At 31.9% G+C, this 21,205-nt stretch overlaps 1 protein-coding gene across 4 annotated transcripts in view; it reads left to right on the top strand.

Moving 5' to 3' along the window:
• Positions 1 to 606: 606 nt before the first annotated feature.
• LOC117685774 (uncharacterized) overlaps positions 607 to 21,205 on the top strand; it is a 71,822-nt gene continuing 51,223 nt past the window's right edge. Inside the window, exons 1-8 of one of the 4 annotated variants that reach the window (XM_066071711.1) lie at positions 607 to 718; positions 6,831 to 6,903; positions 11,757 to 11,921; positions 13,668 to 13,772; positions 13,869 to 14,063; positions 14,706 to 14,753; positions 19,184 to 19,403; positions 20,866 to 21,052. In XM_066071711.1, coding sequence (XP_065927783.1) covers positions 647 to 718; positions 6,831 to 6,903; positions 11,757 to 11,921; positions 13,668 to 13,772; positions 13,869 to 14,063; positions 14,706 to 14,753; positions 19,184 to 19,403; positions 20,866 to 21,052 — 1,065 coding nt within the window. In that variant the 5' untranslated portion in view covers positions 607 to 646. The remainder of the gene's footprint in view (positions 719 to 6,830; positions 6,904 to 11,756; positions 11,922 to 13,667; positions 13,773 to 13,868; positions 14,064 to 14,705; positions 14,754 to 19,183; positions 19,404 to 20,865; positions 21,053 to 21,205) is intronic. The other 3 variants (XM_066071713.1, XM_066071712.1, XM_066071714.1) reach the window with 3 other exon arrangements.

Raw genomic sequence — 21,205 nt, 5'->3', positions numbered from 1 at the left:
ATATTGAATTGAGCATGCTTCTTGTTCATGAATAAGATGATAATTATAAAAATAAATCACACCATTTCAGCTTTTTGACAATTAACGTTTTTTTTTACCTTTAGGTCAATGTTTGGGCGCGCTTGATTTTCCAAAAAGGTGTACAACGTAAACATATTTTGTAAATCAAGTGCAGTGGAGAAGCGTGTTATTTAACGGATTAGAAATCACATAGTAGCTGCCTTTTGCATGAAAGCCAAAACATTTCAAATGTGATTTAATGCAACATATACATGTATATACACTTTCCTTTGCCTTTATCGTTGAAAAAAACTAGTAATTGATTTTATAATGTACAGTTTAATACTGTTCAACAATGAATATTTAAATAATTGATCGCGCAATCGCTGATAATTATGTTTGAAATATTATGCAGTGAAGAATACTTGATGATATAATTTTTTATTACAATATACTCGAAATTATTCTCAGCTTCCCTATACATAGTACTATATTATTTAAGTGTATTTAATAAAAAAAAATACAAAATGTTACACCGGTGTACACTGTTGTATACCTAGAGCGCGCCCATTATTGATTGTAGTTTCGTTTCACATAAACACGCTTTTGGAAATTCCCAAATTGTGAACTTTCGTTTTGTAAATCAATGGGACATTTTAGTTTGAGCTGTGCATCTTACGTTTATACGGCCTCCGAAATTTACTTTATACCAGCTAAGGTACGTTATCCTTAATTATCGAAACACGATATTTTTAGTCCAAATATGTTATTATATTCTATACCAGTATTGAGATAATCTAATTGCCATAAAATTTGGACCAAATTGGTATTGATAAAGGTAGAAACTTTGACAAGCAAATTATTATCATGACATTAATATCATAATCCGGGGAGGGGGATAGACTAGGATCCTTTCTCTTCACTTCACTGCATCCTCCCAAACAAGGGGAGGGGGGTCAAATCTTAGTGGCTTTCTTGCCCCCCTTCTGGTGCTACGTGCCTGAAAAAATATGCACTAAATAGCCCTGAATATGGTGTATGACAAACATTGTCAATAAATTATTAAAAAGGTGATATAATTCTATAATTCAGCATTATCATGTTCAACCAAACCTTTTTCGTAAGGTTTCAACACATAACATTCTAAATATATCTGAAAGTTGTCATTGTAAAAAGGAAGAATAATACATAAAGTATAGATTGCTTATACTTTTACAGTGATGTTTTAAAAAAAGGAAACAAATTATCATTTTTTTTTATTGTTTTTCATATATACATGAAAATGTTGTCTGGTGCTTCAAGCCAAGAATGAGTAATTGCCTAAAAACTAGTTTAAAGTGGTATTCATTAAAAGATTCTTATAAATAGTTAACATATATACCTGTGTATATTATTGTAATATTTTTATGTCACCTTTATTGCAATTGGTCTTCGTCCGTCGACCTGCGGTGTGCGTCGTCCGTCGTACGTTCTGCGTTAACAATTTTACATTTTATCTTCTTTATAAAAACTACAAGAGCAATTGATAGTTTGAAGCATCTCTATGGTAAAGGAATCGAGATCATGAAATTTATGGTTCTTCATGTTTAACAATGGGGTGTCATAGACTGGGCCAAATATACAAAAAAAGAAGCCAATTTTTGTAATTTTCATGCTCCCTTGGGAGTGGTTTATTCTCAAGGGCAGGGTGAAAATAGTCATATAGTGTTAAATTAATCCAAATAATGGTTGTAGGTGGGCTGTATATTATGTTAAAAAAATAGTTACTTTATTCAGCTCTTAAATGTTAATGAACGAAATGAGTACATATTTAGATAAGAGAATGAATGAAGCTGTCTATCAAAATTATAGATATCATGAAAGCCTTTGGCAAAAATTTGGGTAGTGGGTGGGTGGATAGGGTGTAACAGTTTATGCGGTTATCTTCCTTTGATTTTTTATTATTTAATACTTAATCTTTGTTTAATAATGTAATCAAGAATTTCAAAAATTAAAAGAGTTAACCATTTTTTTTTTATTTTCGTGTAATTAAAACAAAACAATCATAACTGTAGGCAGTTAATAATAATTAAAATTAAAACTTGACTTGCCAAAATACTGAAGTGTGGTATGTGCATAATAATTTTCAGCTTACCTGAGCTGAAAGCTCAAGTGAGCTATTCTGATCATTTTTGTCTGTCCTCCGTCTGTCTGTAATCTTTTCACATTTTTGAAATCTTCTCCACAACCACTGGGCCACGTTCAACCATACTTAGTACAAAACATCCTTAGGTAAAGGGGATTTAAAGTTGTGAAAATAAAAGGACCACGCCCATTTTCAAGGGGAGATAATTAGGAATTATTGAATTAAAAAAAAATAAATAGAAATCTTTCAAAATCTTCTTCACAAAAACCAATTGGCCAGAAAAGCTGAAACTTGTGTGGAAGCATCCTGATGTAGTTGTGATAATCGTGATTTCCGGAGGGAAGGGTGGGGGCAACAATGAGAGGATTTTTTACATGGAAATATTTAGAGTAAATCTTTAAAAATCTTCTTCTCAGAAACTAATCAACCAGAAAAACTGAAACTTGTGTGCTAGTATGACCGGTAGAAATTCACAAGTCGGTATGTCGAATAACAATTTATCAACGATCCAAACTTGTCGTTTCTACACGATCTATGCAGTTGGCATGGACAATACAAGGTCCAGTCTCCAACTGACGATCGTTGTGGATAACGACTAATTTATAGGTAAAACATACATACAGGTGTAAATAAATAGAGTTACTCTTGACACATACAGTGGATTACTCAAGATATATGATTAGTTCAATAACAGGTGACATCTTAATGTCCGGCGGTGAAGGTCTAATAATAACTAATTAGCACTCAATTAAAGAAACAGTATGTCACTCTAAATAAGTGTTTCTCATACGGTGACAATATAATAAGTTCAATAACAGGTGACATCTTAATGTCCGGCGGTGAAGGTCTAATAAGAACTAATTATTATCAATTAAAAAAACAGTATGTCACTCTAAATAAGTGTTTCTCACACGGTGACACTAGCATCCTTAGGCAGTTTAAATTCAAAATTGTGAATATCATGATACCCTGAGGTATGGTTAAGCCACAATGGGGGGGGGGGGGGTCGAACTTCTATACATAGAAATATATAGAATAAATCATTTAAAATCTTCTCCTCAAAAACAAATAGACCATAAAATCTGAAACTTTTGTGGCATAAAAGCTGAAACTTTTGTGGAAGGATTTTCAGATAGTGTAGATTCAAATTTGTGAAAAGCATGATCCCCGAGGGTAGAGAGGTGCAACAATGTGGGTCGAATTTTTACATAAGATATTTTTTATAGAACAAATCTGAAAAATCTTCTCAGAAAGCTGAAACTTGTTGGAAGCATTCTCAGGTAGTAAAGATTCAAAGTTGTGATAAATCAGACCCCGGAGTAGGGTCGAGCCACAATGGGGGGGGGGGGGCGAATTTATAGGAAAATATAGAGTAAATCTTTAGAAATTTCTTCTCAGAAACCGGTTGGCTATAAGAGCTGAAACTTGTATCTTAGTATCCAAGGTAGGGTAGATTCAATTTAATTCAAATCATGACCCCTGGGGATAAGATGGGATCACAACATGGAGTGGGGGGCAGAACTTTATATAGGAATATATAGGGGAAAATCTTTAAAAATCTTTCTCTGAAAACCATTTGCAGAGACAAGCTGTAACTTAAGTGAAAGCAACCTTAGAAAATGTATATTTAAATGTGTTCAAATCAAAATCTTGAAGAGTAGGATGGGGCCACATTGGGGATCCAATTTTTCAAAGGAAAAAAAATTAATGTAAATAAAAACTAATTCCTTCAAATTGTGTAGCCTTTGGTTTATGGACGTCACAAGTGGTTCAGAGTTTAATGAAGGTTTTATATCCCGTTAGTGAACAATTGTTTTGGATCTTTATGAGAACTGCAGTGCTCAAAATGTGATATGACTATAAAATCATTCTGTTAGATAAAAGACTAATGATGATAAATATAAGAATATCCAGGGGAAAAATGGATTTTATTTACACAGGATCCACATGTATTATACTACAATGTCCAGATAGTTTGTATTTTGACCACATAAAGCTAATTTGATCATACCTATTGTTCCTCAGGTGATTGATGTGGCGTATGGGCCTCTTGTTAAATAAATGGCAGATTGTGTCATTGAATGAATGCTTGATAATTTAAAAGGTAAAACAAGAGAACTGATAAAACAAAATAACTTATCAGCGGTTTTTATATTAATGTCCCAATAGGGAGACTGTCTGTCTGGCCCCTGGGGATTGGAAAGGGGGAATTTGTTTTTGATCATATAGTTATAAATCTGGAATCTTGAGGGTTTGACTCGTGCGTGCACTGGTTGACATTGCATATGATATCGGACAAATACGAAATACTAAGTAGATACATCTATAAAAACATATAGTTATAAATCTGGAATCTTGAGAGTTAACAAATATGGACTACTTATTTTCTAACAACTAGACTTTGACCCGTGCGTGCACGGGTTGATATTGCTTATGATATCGGACAATTACAAAATAGATACATCGACACATCTTATTGTTGACATTTACATAACCAAACTTCAAGCCTACAATAATGCTATTTATATCACTACACTCTGCTTAGTTAGAGTAATCTAACTGTGTCTCGGGACAGGACTTCACCACAGTTAAAATGCCTCCCATATACCTGTATTATAGCAAAAAAGTAAATTGCAGAATTTTTAGAAAACTAATGAAGCTGCATTGAAAATAACAGTCAAATTATTCATAACAAACCATTTTGAGGCTGTAGATACCTTACATCTAAAAAATTAATTCATATTAATGAAGAATTCAGCACTTTTTCACCAACGTCTTTTATTCGCCTAGAAAATGTAAACACACTATGTTGACATTCGGAACTCTCGGTATTTTTTTTATTGAATGCACTGAGTTAGAGTTATCTCCCGTATTTCCAGAATATATGACAATGAAAATTTAAACGTATTTGTAAAACGTCATTTGTTTCTGAGTTTATCCATGCAAATGTGATATTGTAGAAACATAAACTAAAGAGCCTTATGTGATTTAGCGTGAATTAAATGCGCATGCGCAAGATTGTTATATCCAAAATATCGAGATGTTAATTTAAAAGAAATTTTCGTTGATTATTAATTAGCGAAGCTTAATTGAGAAAAAATAAATTGGTAATCTTCAAGCACCAATGATGTTTAGAAAATATATAAAACAAAAGACAGGACTTTTCCGATTTCTCGGTATTAAAGCTTAAAAATTCGAGTCTGCTTTTTTAATATAGAAGTACAGATGTTCTTGTTGTAATATTTCAGGTAGGAAAATGGTGGTCATTACGATATTTTAGATTTTATCTGACCCCCCAATAAAGCTTAATTAAAGGGACATGGTCACGAGTTTTATCTATTTTTGTGTGAATTTTTTATGTTAACGATGCTTTAGTAATAAATTTCTAATATCTAAACATTTGCGAGTCAATCATTTCACCTATAACCAGTTTATTGAACTAAAGTAAATCAAAACAATTAAGGCACGTGACTTGTCTACATAACAAAGAGATGTGCGTCAAAACAAGGTGTCTAAACATCATAAAGTAACTATCTACTGACTGATGTTTATCATTAATTCATTGTAATGATAATTGTTATTAGGTTATCATGAAGATATTAAAACTAGGAAAGTATTAGCCCAATTTTGTAACTACACTATTAATTACACAATTAGGGCGAATTCTCTCCGGGTTATAAACATCAGAGGAGAATTGACACATGACAAGCAAAATCACAAATTCAAGAACCAATTATTTATATCACGTTGACATACGGTTTCATATTTGACGTGCAAAATCAGAACAAATCAGAATTTGTCGTTTCAACCGCTAAATTGAAATGATATTCACTATATACAAGATATAAAGGTGCTTTTCAGCATTGAAACGCATAATACACTACACAGAAGGTGCAAAATTCTATTCCCGCGAATGCCCTTAATCGTATATTTAATATATACAGGGTGTCCCAGAATATCCGATACCGTTTACTATTTTAATAACTTAAAATGACATTTATTTAACGTAAAATCAAATGCATTTTAATAAAAGTATGAAAATGTTCATAACCAATTTTCATAAACATATAAACTTTTAGACAAATTTGTTTATAAAACACAACAAATATAAAGAGAGTGCTCCAAACAACGTCCTTTTTTATCAATGACCACGGAAAGTCGATAAGTAAAATTATTCCTAACAGCTAATTGCAATGTACGGATCTTATTACATTTTAAAGGACCTGTTGCTGGTTGGGTTGTTTTGTCCCAGGTTAATCTTAGTCATGATTTTTACAACCATATCTGGAATCTGTGTTTGATGATACAGTTCAAAAAAGGAGATACCTGCTCTCTTGTCCGATGTCTCTGTTTAAAATTGATTTCAACAAAAGAAATAGGATGAAACTTTGAGACATCATAAATTCAGTAAAAACACATTTTTCTTTAACTTGGTAGAAAGTTAAAAGATGTTACCTTTTTATATTTGAGGCACAATTTACAAGCTTTGTCAAAATATTATTTTATTTATACAAATTTCAAATGGTATTAGTTATTTTAGAACACCCGGTATCTAAACGCGTATAACGATGTACATGTATATTTCACTGAACAATACCAAACTGCATATCCATACGATGTTGATTTTTATTATATGTTGTATTCTAACAGTAATTTTAGAAATATGGTTCACAAGTTTGTATTACATATTTCTTTTTCTTTTCAGATGGTTGCACATTTACGAATCATCCTGTTTCTTCTGTATACATTTTTTTTACCTGTTGAACTGGTTAATACTGGTAAGGAATTATTATACCGCCGCTCCGAAGGATAAGGGGGTATACTCTTTTACCCTTGTTTGTCTGTCTGTCCGTCTGTCCTTCCGTCTGTCCGACTGTCCGTAACAAAAATTTCTGTCGCATTTTTCTCAGCAACTAATCATTGCAGATCCTTGAAATTTTAACATTGTTTGTTAAGACATGCCATATTGTGGGATATATTTTTGTTTCAATCGGACAACAGCTTTCTGTTAAATGACGACTTTGTTTATTCTTAACCTAAATTTTCAAACACATTTTCGTCAAAGATTTCTCAGTTACTATTTATTGCATATGCTTGAAATTTTAACACACTATTTGATTAGGTATGCCATATCGTAAGATATAGTTTTATATTAATCGGACGTCAACATCCTGTTATAAAATACTTCTTTTTAACTTAGAAAAATATAACTTTTAAGACTAAAATGTATTGCATTTGTTTAATACATGTTATTTGTCCTATTTTGTGTTATTTGGTATATATATGTAATTCAGTGTCATTATTCAAAGAAACCAATGAATAAAGATTACATAAATTAATAAATTTTGTAGTAAGATAAACCTGTTTATGATATCCGTGGTAATGTCTCCATGTATTATCCTATCGCAGAGAGTCTCATGTTTGCATATACAATGTTAGCTTATTTAAAGTCTTATTCCAATTTGAGACTTCCCTGACTGTTACCCAGCAATGCACAGGTATTAAAGTAAATTTCCTAAATTAAAACACATATTTAATTCAATATTGCCAAAGAACAATTTACCTATTAGTTTGCAAAATGAAGTTACAATTGTTAATGGATGACATTGATTACCCGAAGTAAAAATACATGTCCAATATACGGCCATATTTACCCCCCCCCCCCCTCCAAAAAAAGCTTCAACTTCAACCCTATCGCCTTGGCAGTGAATTTCACAATTTAACATCAGGACATTATGAAAATAATAACAAACTGAGTGTATTTTTATCGACTGATTTTACAGAAAAAATATCAAAAATCATTTTAACCTTTTTTTTTTACTATGTGTTCATATTGGCCCTTACCCTAGAACCTACATCCCTGATCCAAGGACCTTGAATCTGAAAATTTTAGTAGAAGACTTCATGAACATCATATATAACCATGCATTTAGTATTTTCTGAAATATCACTGGGAGTACAGAATAATTTTTTAAATATTTATATTTGATTCAGGCGACCTAATTATCAATCTTTGCAAATGTCTAATGCATTATTTAGAGTAAATGGTATCAGTTAATATATACAATTAGTATTGTGTTATTGCGTTTTTATCGATATATTCAAACTATTTACAGCAACTATAACATTTCTGTCTAAATTACGTTTATTTCACTGTTTAACATAATTAAAAAACAATTTGAATTTTCAATGTTTTTTTAAATGACTTATAGTTTCTGACACCTAGTTTTAGAATAGGGTATCTTATGTTGAGCCAAAGCTACAACTTACAGGTAATGTGCAATATTAAATCTTTTTAATTAAACTGATATGTAATACAGAACTTCACTATATGTTCTAGTTTTTGTCCCTTTTATGAACGAAGAAACCACATGACAAACGTAAATGGCCTCTTTTTTTTTTTAGATCCTGAAATCTTTAGTTTAAATTCGCAGTTGAACAGTTATAAGTGAGTAAAATAGGACTACTGTGTAATCTTAGGCCCAATTTACATACAAAATAACTTGTTAAACCGCTTATCTCGTGGTTTATTTTATCTTTTAGAAACAGTTTCTGTTCTTTTTTTGCATAAACAAATCAATTCAAGAAATGTGTACAATTTTTGTCCACATATTTACAGTATGGCTTGACCCCCCCCCCCCCCCTTTTATAAAGACAATCTAATGAAAAAAGTCTGGACCAGGTATAACTAGTCATTTACATAAGTTATCTTTCTTTACTAATAACAAAAGGTTGCAAAAACGTGAATAATGATGTAATAAAAGAAAAAAGAAAAGAAAAATACATTTTATATAAAAGGTAGAAAGGATCTTTATTTTTTATAACAGATATTGAAACAAAAGAACTTTCTTATTGAGCAACTAAAGATTCAAATCTACAAATATAAATGATCTCCACAAGATTAAAATAAAAAAAAAAATCCTCAATCTGCTTCTTTTGAAAAAAAATGCTTATGAGATAATTGCTCTGGAATGTTTTGAATGTTAAAGAACTTTTGAAAGTATGTGAGGAGTGAAAGCTAAGGTAACTTAAATGAAAGTGACATTACCCAAACGGTATATTCTATTTGAAAAATAAATTGAGAACTTTTTAATCTTTTGATAATACTTATGCAATATATTTCTTGTTGACATGATAATAAAAGATGCTCAAAAACCGAAGTTTCAACGCACGAGACATATTTTGTTAAAAAACTTGAGATTCAAAGAACGTAACAAACATTGACAGAAAATATTTGACTTACGAGTTATATTTCGACATACCGAATATTCAAACAACACAAATATGATACTTAGCAGGTAATATAATAAATAACTATCCCACCGCATTTATAAATCTAGTTGCTCTAGGTACCTCTCTCTTTCAATTCTTTCTCAGTATCTTTTGTTTCCTTTTATAAGTAACGTACATATATACATTTATTTGTAAACGATTACATGTTTAGTTCATATTTTGTGCCAAATCGACCAGTGACTACAATCTATTTAATCAAAGTACTGAGAGTATTGAAAGACGGGGTCTTGAAAGTTTGATTTTGTTATTGTCCTGGATTTCCTCGGAAATGCTTCCAAAATTTATGAGTTTGAATTAGTTGTTACAATCTATGTTAATTCGGCTTTTTTGCAATTGTCTGATACTTTGTCTAAATTTTACTCAATCCCGGCCTTCATAATTGTAGAAAATTGACACAACGGAATATTATGTAAAATAAGACCCCAAAGCAAATTAAAAAAAATTACTACTAACCGGGAAAATCAAACAACTATATCAAAGTAGATAATTTTAATCATAAGATTTATTCAATTTTGTGATCCAAGAGAAAACCGACAAGTCGGACGGTATCCGTTATTCAAGGTTTATGAAAACGCCGATAAAACTCTCAAACTGATTAATTAACAAACAAAGTGAACATTTGTATACCGATAACAAACACAGGCACCTGACGTTAGAAATATTTTTATTACAATAAGATTCCAAGAACTTTGACAATAAAAAGATTTGTCACGGTTGCCATTTTGATTTTCAACACAGACTTATCTGACACAATTTTTTTCATTTGCAATTCATGCAAAATTAATAGGTAAAAATAAATCCGTTCGCCACTTACTACTTTTTTGTTTAAACTCGTGTATCACCTACACGAATTACGATACAACCGTTCCTTTCATTAAAAATCATACTCCGAAAACAAGAGACATAAATAACAGAGATTGTCAACTCCGCCATTAGCGTGTAACTGTTAAGGGACCAACCTTACTCTGAGAACTACAAGTGCAACAGCAATCTTGTAGAAGTCATTAAATTTGAAGCTGATAGTGAACATGAACATGTAAATATTTTAAGCATGTTTTATTTATGATATATTTACAAAAACTCTTTTTTAGTTTTTAATTACTTTTTAAAAACTTATTGACTTTTCACAAAGTAATGGTAATGCATTACTTTACTCATGTAATGGTAAAGTAATGCATTACTTCAAGAAAATTAAGTAATGGTAATGGTAATTTAATGCCCTAATTCATGAAGTAATGGTAATGTAATGCCTTATTTTACAATGTAATTCAGCCGAAGCCTGATTCCAACTAAGCCGGAAAACATGAACATTAACATTTAACTAGGTTCTTCAATCGAAAAGATTGTATATATTATAAGATGTATAAGTCTTCCAAAATGTATAATCTATTATAGATTTTGCTTACAATGTATTGTTTAAAATTTAAATTCAGTTTAATCAACTAAAGAGCCAACGAACGAGAAGGCAAATTCAGACTTGTTTTTATTTTTTTTGTACAAAATTCCTTTAGAGACGAAGAGCAGTCATACCGCAAGTAGACTGGAAGCCAATGAAACACCTATTTAATTTGTAAAACATCTGTGTATAACCCGTCCCGATTTTAACTTCAGCTTGCGCAATAAAGTTTGGTAGTATTAAGGTGAAAGGTTGTCAAAATAAAATTCACAACTTTTCAAAAATGGCACATTGTGTTTGGGAACTTTAATTTCGATTCCACCATCAACCTCTTCTATTGATTAATGAGCTCGTACACAACTGAACCGTCAACGGCGGTGTGCATTCAGTTACGTAACTCATTCCACATTTGAACCCTAGCAAGAATATTTTGATCAATAAAACTATTTGTTTATTTTCTAAATAGAATTTTGTTTATACACAGAGGACTTAAAAGATTTAATGCGTGTTTTTATAATACATATTTACTGAAATGCATGAAAACTTTCTGCACTATTTTCTTACGCGTAGACTCAAATCATGTGTTCTACGCGTGCCTTTCGGTTTGAGACTTCAGCTGACAGCAAACTGATAGACGGGGACACGTGACCCCTTCTAAAAATGAAAATATAAAATGTAAGTTACATTCGTGTGTAATCTTTAAACATGTTTTTAATAAAGAAGGATATGTGGAGTTGGATTTTGTGTGTGTTAGTAATCAGGTTTTGCATCTGCATTTAAATTCCCTATGACATTGCCTTTGCGCACAGTCTGTGAGTCCAACCATTTGTATGGCTACATGAAAGAGCAGCTATAAAAACATGATAACATATAAACGAGTTAAATGCACTAACCAAATACCATTTCAGATAAAGATACATTTGTTTTTCTTTTCTTCTTTAGTCGATAGGTGCCCCATAAATGAGCAGGGCGTTATTCAGGCATCAAAAAGACTCGGGTGTGGTAATGACACACAAGGAAACAACCAATATCTGTGTCTTCCTAATAAAAGCAAGACCTCATTAGTAGAGTTTTGTTTTCAAGGATTAATGGGAATCGTGTCGAAAGGTACGTTAAATATTAGGAAGAAGAAAGTAGTTTTAAAAATTATCGTCAATATATTTATAACTTAGAATGCTTTAATTTAAATCTTATTTCCAATATCGCATGTATATGTTAAAATATAAAAAAGATATGCATAGCAAAAATAAAAATTCACAACGATGGAGCTCCTGCAGGTTTGCCAGCGCTGCTTTCGTCGCCAATTGCTGGAACGCACATCACCGACTAGCGATTGCGACAATGGTTTTCTCTTGCCGAATAAGAGACAATATCACGTCAAGTTCCGAAGAGAATGCAGTGGAAATTTCTACCGGAATATAATACTTAAAAGATGAATTTAAATTCAGAAATGATTTTAACAAAACGAGACTTCGATTTTAAATTCCTAGAGTAAATCGAAATTTCCTAAGTGTAAATTCTTTGAATAACTTTAACACATACAATTCTTTTTACACTGTTTTAATGTATCCTACAGGCATTAACATAATGGGACACTGTTTTATTTTAAAAAAAGTCTAAATCACGAACCAAATTCAATCATTTGTATTCGATACTTATGGCAAACGATAGAAATTTTATTCATATTTATGTATTCCATAAATTGAAATTGTATTGGATAATGTTAAATTTATTAAGGTCCCCAATTTTCCTCCAAAATTTGTGCACTCGATTTCTCAAAAAACTACTCCACTGATCTCGACAAGTTTTTCACAGATGATGGGACATTATCTGAATTTTATATATTTTTGAACTTTATGTCGTCGTCACGTCCGGTCCGGATTTACAGTCGATTTTGTAATTTTTTACGACGAATTTTGTGCAGAGCTGATCTCAGAACCTATTAGAGATATGACTTTGAAATTTTCAGGATAGGTAGAGCATGGTTTGAAGTTGTGCGCTATGTAGTTGTTTTGCACCAGTGGCGCTATTCTTTAAAGCTCGCTTAGGCACGAAAATGGGGTACAGATTTCGAATCAAAATTTTCATATGTTTTGATCAGTGTCTTTTTATCAGTTGATATTTTGTTAAGACATATAGAAAAAAAGTAGTAGAGAATCAAAAATTCTATCCAATAAAATATGGAAAAAGGGGCTGGCTCCTTTAAATAGGGACCAAGAGACTCGTAAAGTCTATTACGAATAACTTTAAAACGATAAATATTTTGTTATGCATTATAGAATCAAAGTTGATGATCACTACATTATCGTTGTGAAAAAGTCATCGTCAGGCCCATGTATGACGTAATTAGGGATTTTTATTCATCATCTTAATTTTTTTTTTTGGGGGGGGGGGGGGTTAATTTTGAAATTCGTATCGATATTTCGTGGTATCATTTAAAATATAAAAAAAATCGGTCGGAAGACATACTCGTAACGAAGTTATATCTAGTTTATTTTGTAAATTTTCTATTTTAGGTTTTATGTGTATTGTGTATATTTCAATGTTCAAATTATATTTGTATCGTATATTTTTTTAATGTGTTGTATTTCTATTTAAGAATATTTCAACTGTATTGTAAATTATTTCATTTGTATATCTTTATATCTAATGTATCCTAGATGTTGTCAAATCTGTTACAAAGGATTTCATTGGTTTAGTGTTATACTTAATCACACTGGGAAATGTATAAAATGTTCCAGATGGTTTACATCGGTCCGAGTCTTTTTTGCAAATTAAGTTTATTTTAAATAAATGGACTGCATGGTACAGTAGTTCATTATAGAATTATTATATTCATTGATTGATTTGTAGGTAATTGTTTAGAATTCTCTGAAGGGAATGTGACACGCCATAGCTGCAATCATTTTTCATTTGGATGCCCAGAGGCACATTTTTATGATTATGAAATATATAAACGTAAGTAATGTTACTTTTTAAACACACAGTGACCTTTTTTTTGAATAACAAACAGTGAAAATGCAAATAACTGAAATATGTTTAACTGCTTTATAGATCCTGCATGCCAAAATATCAACACAGAGTTGCAATGCTATGTTTTGGATCTGAATTGTACAGCTCAGTCAAACACTGAAGCATCACCCAGTCAAAACTACGTCATTTATATCGTTAGCATCTTGGGAGGTTTAATTGTATCTATCATTTTTATAATATGTTGTTACAAACGTCGAAGGGCCTGCAGGAATAAAGGTTAGTTTAACATTATGAACAAATTTATTCTATTTATTAGTTATATGGCATAATGTGGCATATATCGGCTTATAAAAGCAAACGTTTCACGAAATAAAGCTTCTAAAATGGTGAAATGGTTTGTCAAAATTTGTTTATGTTTAAAATCCATCGCCGCCCCGAATAAATGAGCAAATCAACTTTGATATTATCCCTGGATGAAATCACGAGGTAAACTTTAAAAAAAAAATTATACCATGTTGTACTTTTTACAATAATTTTCATAAATTCTATAAGAAAAAGAAATCCATCACTAGAACATAAATACAAACACATATGGGGAAAACGTGAAATATTTTGCGTTTTTTCAACAAATCTTCTTTAGGTCCCTTTGTAAAAAGTGTAAGCTTTTAAGACATCCTCCAGAATATCATACCTTAGTCAGACCGTCTTACTGTGCTAAATGAGCTTTTGATAAAATACCTGTCGTTTCTTGAATAACAGAGCTATGAAAAAAATAAATATTGTTGTCTGATTAAAACATATACATGTTATATTTCTAATGAAACCAGTTCAACCTTAGTCAAACCTTCTTACTGGGCTATTATTAACAGAATCTTTGTGAAAGGAGCTTTTGATATAATACGTGTTGGATATTTTTAGAGAAACAAGAAGATACCAGTACTGAGTTAGAAAGGACACCCTTATCAGGTAAGAAATGACAATGACGATTAATTTTGCCATAGAATATAATGTTAAATGATACAAACAGTTCGGTAGGTGATACGTGCTTTAAATACTGCACATATGATATTCACGAACGACGCATTTGATAAAAAAAATATCTGTGGAAAAAAAGAAGTACAGTATCAATGTGATAAAGCATCTTTCAAGTAGAAAGCATTCTACTCTTCGGAAAAAGAGATCAGGAAAAGGTTACTGATTAAAGAGTAATTCATGTATTAGGTAAGGTGTAATTAAATAAAATGTCATTGAATAGTTGTTGCTGTTGCATTGTCAAACGGTTAAATATGTATAACTTAAAGAGGTTCGTTCCTCTGTTTTGGGGTAGCTATTTTGGGTCACCTCTATTCTAGAAATTATGCATCATATATTGATTGTACCCGTAAATTTTATAATGCCAAATAAACTATCTTAAATATAATAGTAATGGTGTACATATTTACAGCGTTTAGTATGGGACTATATTTTGTTGCGGAAGGTTTTTAAGAAGAAAATGAACATTTTTCATTACTCGGCTGTTTTAGAGTACCGTCAATTTAGCTTCCTTAGTTTCAATTCAAACAAAATTTCCAGATAGTTTGTGCATTAGGATATCTTCATTTTGTTACGAAAAACATAATTTTATCATTTTTCAATATTTCTATTGACACATATTGGCAAATTTAACTTGTATTTCATAAAAGTCAAGGAAAAATGAATCCCATTTTTTGCCAAAAATTAGCTTATTTCATGCCATATCTCAAATTTTACATAATAGACCCACACTTTTTGTTTTATTTTCTGCAAATTTAAGATTTTTCTGACAAGTTTATCATAATTTGAGAAAAAGTTTGAGACTGTCAAAAAATTTCATTACATGTGGATTGGTAATGGATAAAAATAGCGTTTTATCAGTGCAAAAAGGTCAAAATATCAATTAGGTGAAGAAATTGTAACATTTTACTTTTTGATAATTTTATTTTTTGAAAATCCACTGTCTTCCCCTATCACCCCCTGTGTTCACACTGTCATTCCCTGTTATCCCCTGTGTGCCACTATACAGAACCCCTGTATACCCCGTCAACCCATGTGCGCCCCTGTACACATCCCCTGTTTGCCACTATAAGCCCCTGTCACCCCCTGTACGCCCCTGTCATCCTCTATAAGCCACTGTATACCCCTGTGCATGCCCCTGACATCCATGTACGGTCTTTAACTGCTCGTTAAGTAAATAAATAGCGTTTAATTAATTCGGATTTTTTCAAACTTATATTTAGCATTCATGTTTTAGACGGTGCTTGTTTTTCTTTGCATTTTATAGAGGGCAATATTATTACAATCGTGAATAATTTTGACTCAACATTAACACAAATCAAAATATACTTGACGTATACCGACAAACCGCTTATTTTATTACATGCATTTAAACAAAAGACCATGTTCTGTAATTTGTAAAAAAAAAAAGAAAAGAAAAATAAGTGAGGGAGTGCGTGAAATCTGCAATGTTCTGGACCATGTAAACTGCCTGAGCTAAAGCAAATAATAACACAACATGATCCGCACGTGCAGATAACCGATCGAAATGATCACCTATATTTTGACTGTTTTGCCCAGTGTAATGATGCATAGAATTAAATAGTCAAATGAAGTTCATGTGAATCGCTGATTTTGCTGTCAACATATTTTTTCTATTGATAAACCAGGAGAGAGAGAGAGAGAGAGAGAGAGAGAGAGAGAGAGAGAGAGAGAGAGAGAGAGAGAGATTTTTCGGAAGGGGGATAAGACCGGTCCATTGACACTTTAATCTTCTATCAGTGTGCATTTTCCTGTTTATTTATTTATATGTATAATTGTATAGAATTGTCCTCATGCATATAGAGCAATGATACGGTTAACAAATGATTTAATGCAGGACCGTATGCAAATGCCGGTACGGGTTAACATATATAGTAAACACATGCATGATCCTACCGTGCACTGAAAGTTGTCAAGAAGGATTGTGTACAGTAGCTATTTTAAAATCTCTGACCGAGTGAAAAAAATGTCAACACCCTCTCCTTTAAAAACTGTAGCTTCGATCGGCTAGTTGTTAATCACGTGTCTTCAAGATCAATTGACCTGGTGTAGAATAAAATATTGATGAATTAAAATCAATTTGACAGCAAAGAATTATAGAGAATTCGTTATGAAAAGTAATTAGGACTGCATGTTTTCTTATTAGGAAATTAATTCCCGGTTAAACTAGAAGTAACTTGTAATTAAGAATTAATGCAAACTCTCTCTCTCAGTATCTATGTAAACTCCTTAGGCTACATGTATAGAAAACACTACTGTAGTTCTACATTTACATGTATGTTGTGTAGGGTCTGACCAGGGCTGCGGAATTATAAAGAATAGGTAATTAAATTAGAATTGCATGTTTACTTATAAGGAAAATAATTCCCAAGTAAACTATATAATAAATAAATTTAATTCAAGATCAATGCAAACTCTCTCTCTCTCTCTCTCTCTCTCTCATGATTAATCTTTTATTTTTAATTTCTCAATATCTATATAATCTCCTACATGTATAGATATCACATTTACATGTTCTAACTTTGGTGGCTGATTTCTGTTCACTGGCAATTAATTAAATAATCTTTGATATCTTCCACTTTGCAATAAAAAGATATATGAAAATTAGATTTTAGAAATTTATGAAATTGATTATGAGAATAAATCATCAGTTTAAATTCAATTCAAGAGTCAAATAAGCCGGTCAGAAACATATTAAACAAACTTACTAAAATAATTTCCTAGGCAAACTTTGTAAACAGATAGCCATGATATGACCTTGAATTGCTAGTATTACGTATTGGTCACTATGATACTTTGTATACCTAGGTACTGCGCACTGAACGGTGGTAATGATAACTAACAGAATGAACTCTGTAACTCTTGTTGCACTGCATAGTATTACTAAATGATGTTATGAAACCAGGTGAATAATACGGGCATAATAATATACAAATTGAGGGTTTATAAATAAGTGTCATATTTGGCTTTTCTGTGTCTGCATCGATAGCTCTGGTAATCTATATTGAGTCATGTATTGCATATTCTGTATAACCTTTTTAGCTCACCTGAGCCAAAGGCTCAAGTGAGCTTTTCTGATCACAATTTGTCCGTTGTCTGTCGTCGTTGTCGTTGTTGTCGTCGTTGTCGTTGTAAACTTTTCACATTTTCATCTTCTTCTCAAGAACCACTGGGCAGATTTCAACCAAATTTGGCACAAAGCACCACTAGGCGAAGGGGATTCAAGTTTGTTCAAATGAAGGGCCACGCTCTCTTTAAAGGGGAGATAATTGAGAATTATTGAAAATTTGTTGGTATTTTTCAAAAATCTTCTTCTCAAAAACTATTTGGCCTGTAAAGCTTAAACTTTTGTGGAGGCATCCTTAGGTAGTGTAGATTCAAGTTTGTTCAAATCATGGTCCCCGGGGGTAGGGAGGGGCCACAAGAGGGGGATCAAGTTTTACATAGGAATATATAGAGAAAATCTTTAAAAATCTTCTTCTCAAAAACTATTAGGCCTGAAAAGCTCAAATTAAAATGGAAGCATCCTCAGGTAGTGTAGATTCAAGTTTGTTCAAATCATGGTCCACGGGGGTAGGGAGGGGCCACAAGAGGGGGATCAAGTTTTACATAGGAATATATAATGAAAATTTTTAAAAATCTTTTTCTCAAAAACTATTAGGCCAGAAAAGCTCAAATTAAAATGGAAGCATCCTCAGGTAGTGTAGATTCAAGTTTGTTCAAATCATAGTCCCTGGGGGTAGGGTGGGGCCACAAGAGGGGGGTCAAGTTTTACACAGGAATATATAGAGAAAATCTTTAGAAATCTTCTCCTCAAAAACTATTAGGCCAGGAAAGCTCAAATTAAAATGGAAGCATCCTCAGGTAGTGTAGATTCAAGTTTGTTCAAATCATGGTCCCCGGGGGTAGGGAGGGGCCACAAGAGGGGGATCAAGTTTTACATAGGAATATATAGAGAAAATCTTTAAAAATCTTCTTCTCAAAAACTTGAAATATTGAAAAGATAAAGTCATAGGTCTTTCAAAGTATACAATACTGCTCTAATTTGTAATATTTTGCATTATATCTAATTATATAATTTCCATTTTAAATATTGTTTACAATATGAAAATCTCAACATCAATTTTAACAAGATCACAAAACCTCCTAACAAAAGTTGTGCAAATATTAAACCGTCCTTTAGTAAAAAAAAAAAAAAAAAAAAGTTTCAATATACCATTAGGAACAGGAACAGGGCCGGGGGGGGGGGGTGGGGGTAAGGACAAGCTGATGCACAGAACGAAGAACGATAACTCGTTAAATCATTACGCATGCGTTAACCCATGTTTGTGGACTTCCTGTAGACGCTATTATTCCCGCTAAATTGTCTGCCGCGAAGAAAGCAAGAGTTGAGGAAGAACCATCGGAAATTATGGGATACATTCACAATGTGTCCCCCATCAAGTTGTCAAGAAACAACAACAAGTACTTCAACGCAGTGTTTCAGGACCACGAGAAGTACAGCGATCTAGTTTGCTTTGTCCCAGAATACAACCAAATCTTGACGGAAATGCAGAAGGCAAAGTAAGCACTTTTTTATTGTCAGTAATTGCTCCGATGACATAATTTGTTACAAAACTTACTTAACGATGTGCATCTATCACTTGGTGATTTCGTTATCAACGAAAATCAGTAGTTAAGAGAGGATAATGGACGTAGTATACATAATCATGATTCTAGCAAGAGTTATTTCCCGTTGATTGCCAAATTTGTAAAAGTAAACAAACCCCCTTCCCCATATTTCATCAATCATTATTCAACCAATTTGATGAATTCGTCTTACTTGACAGTGAGGTAAACATTACATATTTTATTACCAATATGTGTTTACAAAAGATTTTTTTAAATATATTACTTTAACAAATTTTGCGTTTTACCATACAGTACTCCGGTAATGTTGGTTGTTCGTATGTTCAATCTAAGCAAACTGGCATATCGCGGACCCATGCCATTTTTGACGCCGCCACGTAATTCATTCCAGTGTCATGTCCTTTTCTCTGCCAAAATAAATACGCCCTACAGTGCACTGATTTTTTTTCTGCAAAACTAGCACCCTTCCTTTTGAATTGCATAAAAATAGCAACATAAAATTTGGGGAAAAAAATATTTATAGTAAATTAGAATACTGAGAAACTAACTAATGACAACAGTTTTTGTTTTTGTTCAGCATGTTTCTGGCAATTGTCCAAAGATTCATGCTCTGAAACTGCCTTTTAAATGCGCATAAGAAATAAGTTCCTTAAAGAATGAAACCTATTACAAGATTTTTATTCCATTTATTCAACTAAATTGTGTAAAAAAAAACAACCCAACTTTGCCTCTCTGGTTTATGACAACTCATTGCATAAGTATATATTTGCTTATGAAGAAATGACAAATGAATATAATAAACATTAACTAAATATTATTTTACTTTATCGTTTACATTTTAATTGCAGACCGTGCCTGATAGAAATAAAGTTAGATATGTAAATTCATTTGTTATCAAGCACTGTCTCCAAATTAAATGAAAGCTATAAATAAACACGATAATCATTTGGTCAAGCATTTTAGATAGCACGTGTTGTGGATTTGTTTGTAAACAACCATACTATTGGTAATCTTGTTTCAAATGCAAATTGAAATAAATAAAACAATGTTTTATTATTATAATTAGGGACACACTGTTACTGTTTTCAAATTATTAACCTGTCAAATATGTTCAAAGACTGTTTAAAGCAGAAAGAAATTTTTTTCTGAATTTTGAAATTTCTTCAATTTTTGTATTTTTTAAATGATGGATCAATCTTCATATAATTTTAACAGGTTACAAATGTTGTCAAGTTCAATTGCTTTTCTAGATTATCACTTAAACTGAATTTAGATTAATTAATATGTTCAATATATACTTTAAACTACTTCAAACCAATTTGTTTTCTTCATTAAATAAAATTGTTTTATTTTTACCACAAAGAAAGAATATTTAAAGTGCAAACATTTTTTTTAGGAGTCCAGTTTGTCTTGCAAAAGTTGACAAATCAATTAGTACAAGAAAGCCAGGTTTATATGACCTCAAAGTTACATCAGCCACTAGAATATCTGTTGCTTCTCGTCAACTTGATTTCCGATACGAGCAACCAGAGGACAAAGTTCTAACCATTACAGAAGTAAAGGCCCTGCAAGCTTTTCAGAAGGTAAATTTCACAAATTAAATTTTTAAATAAAAATTTATCTTGAAATCAGGTACAGGTACACTTGCATTGTGTATTGTGCAACATGGTACTACAGTTTTTGTCTTCATAAAGAGCTCTGATAATGTGATTTATTTTTATTCAAATTGGAAATTT

Source organism: Magallana gigas, chromosome 9 (genome assembly GCF_963853765.1).
Source record: "Magallana gigas chromosome 9, xbMagGiga1.1, whole genome shotgun sequence".
NCBI lineage: Eukaryota > Metazoa > Mollusca > Bivalvia > Ostreida > Ostreidae > Magallana > Magallana gigas.
Note: the sequence above shows the minus strand (reverse complement) of the source record. Positions and strands in the feature narration are given on the sequence as shown.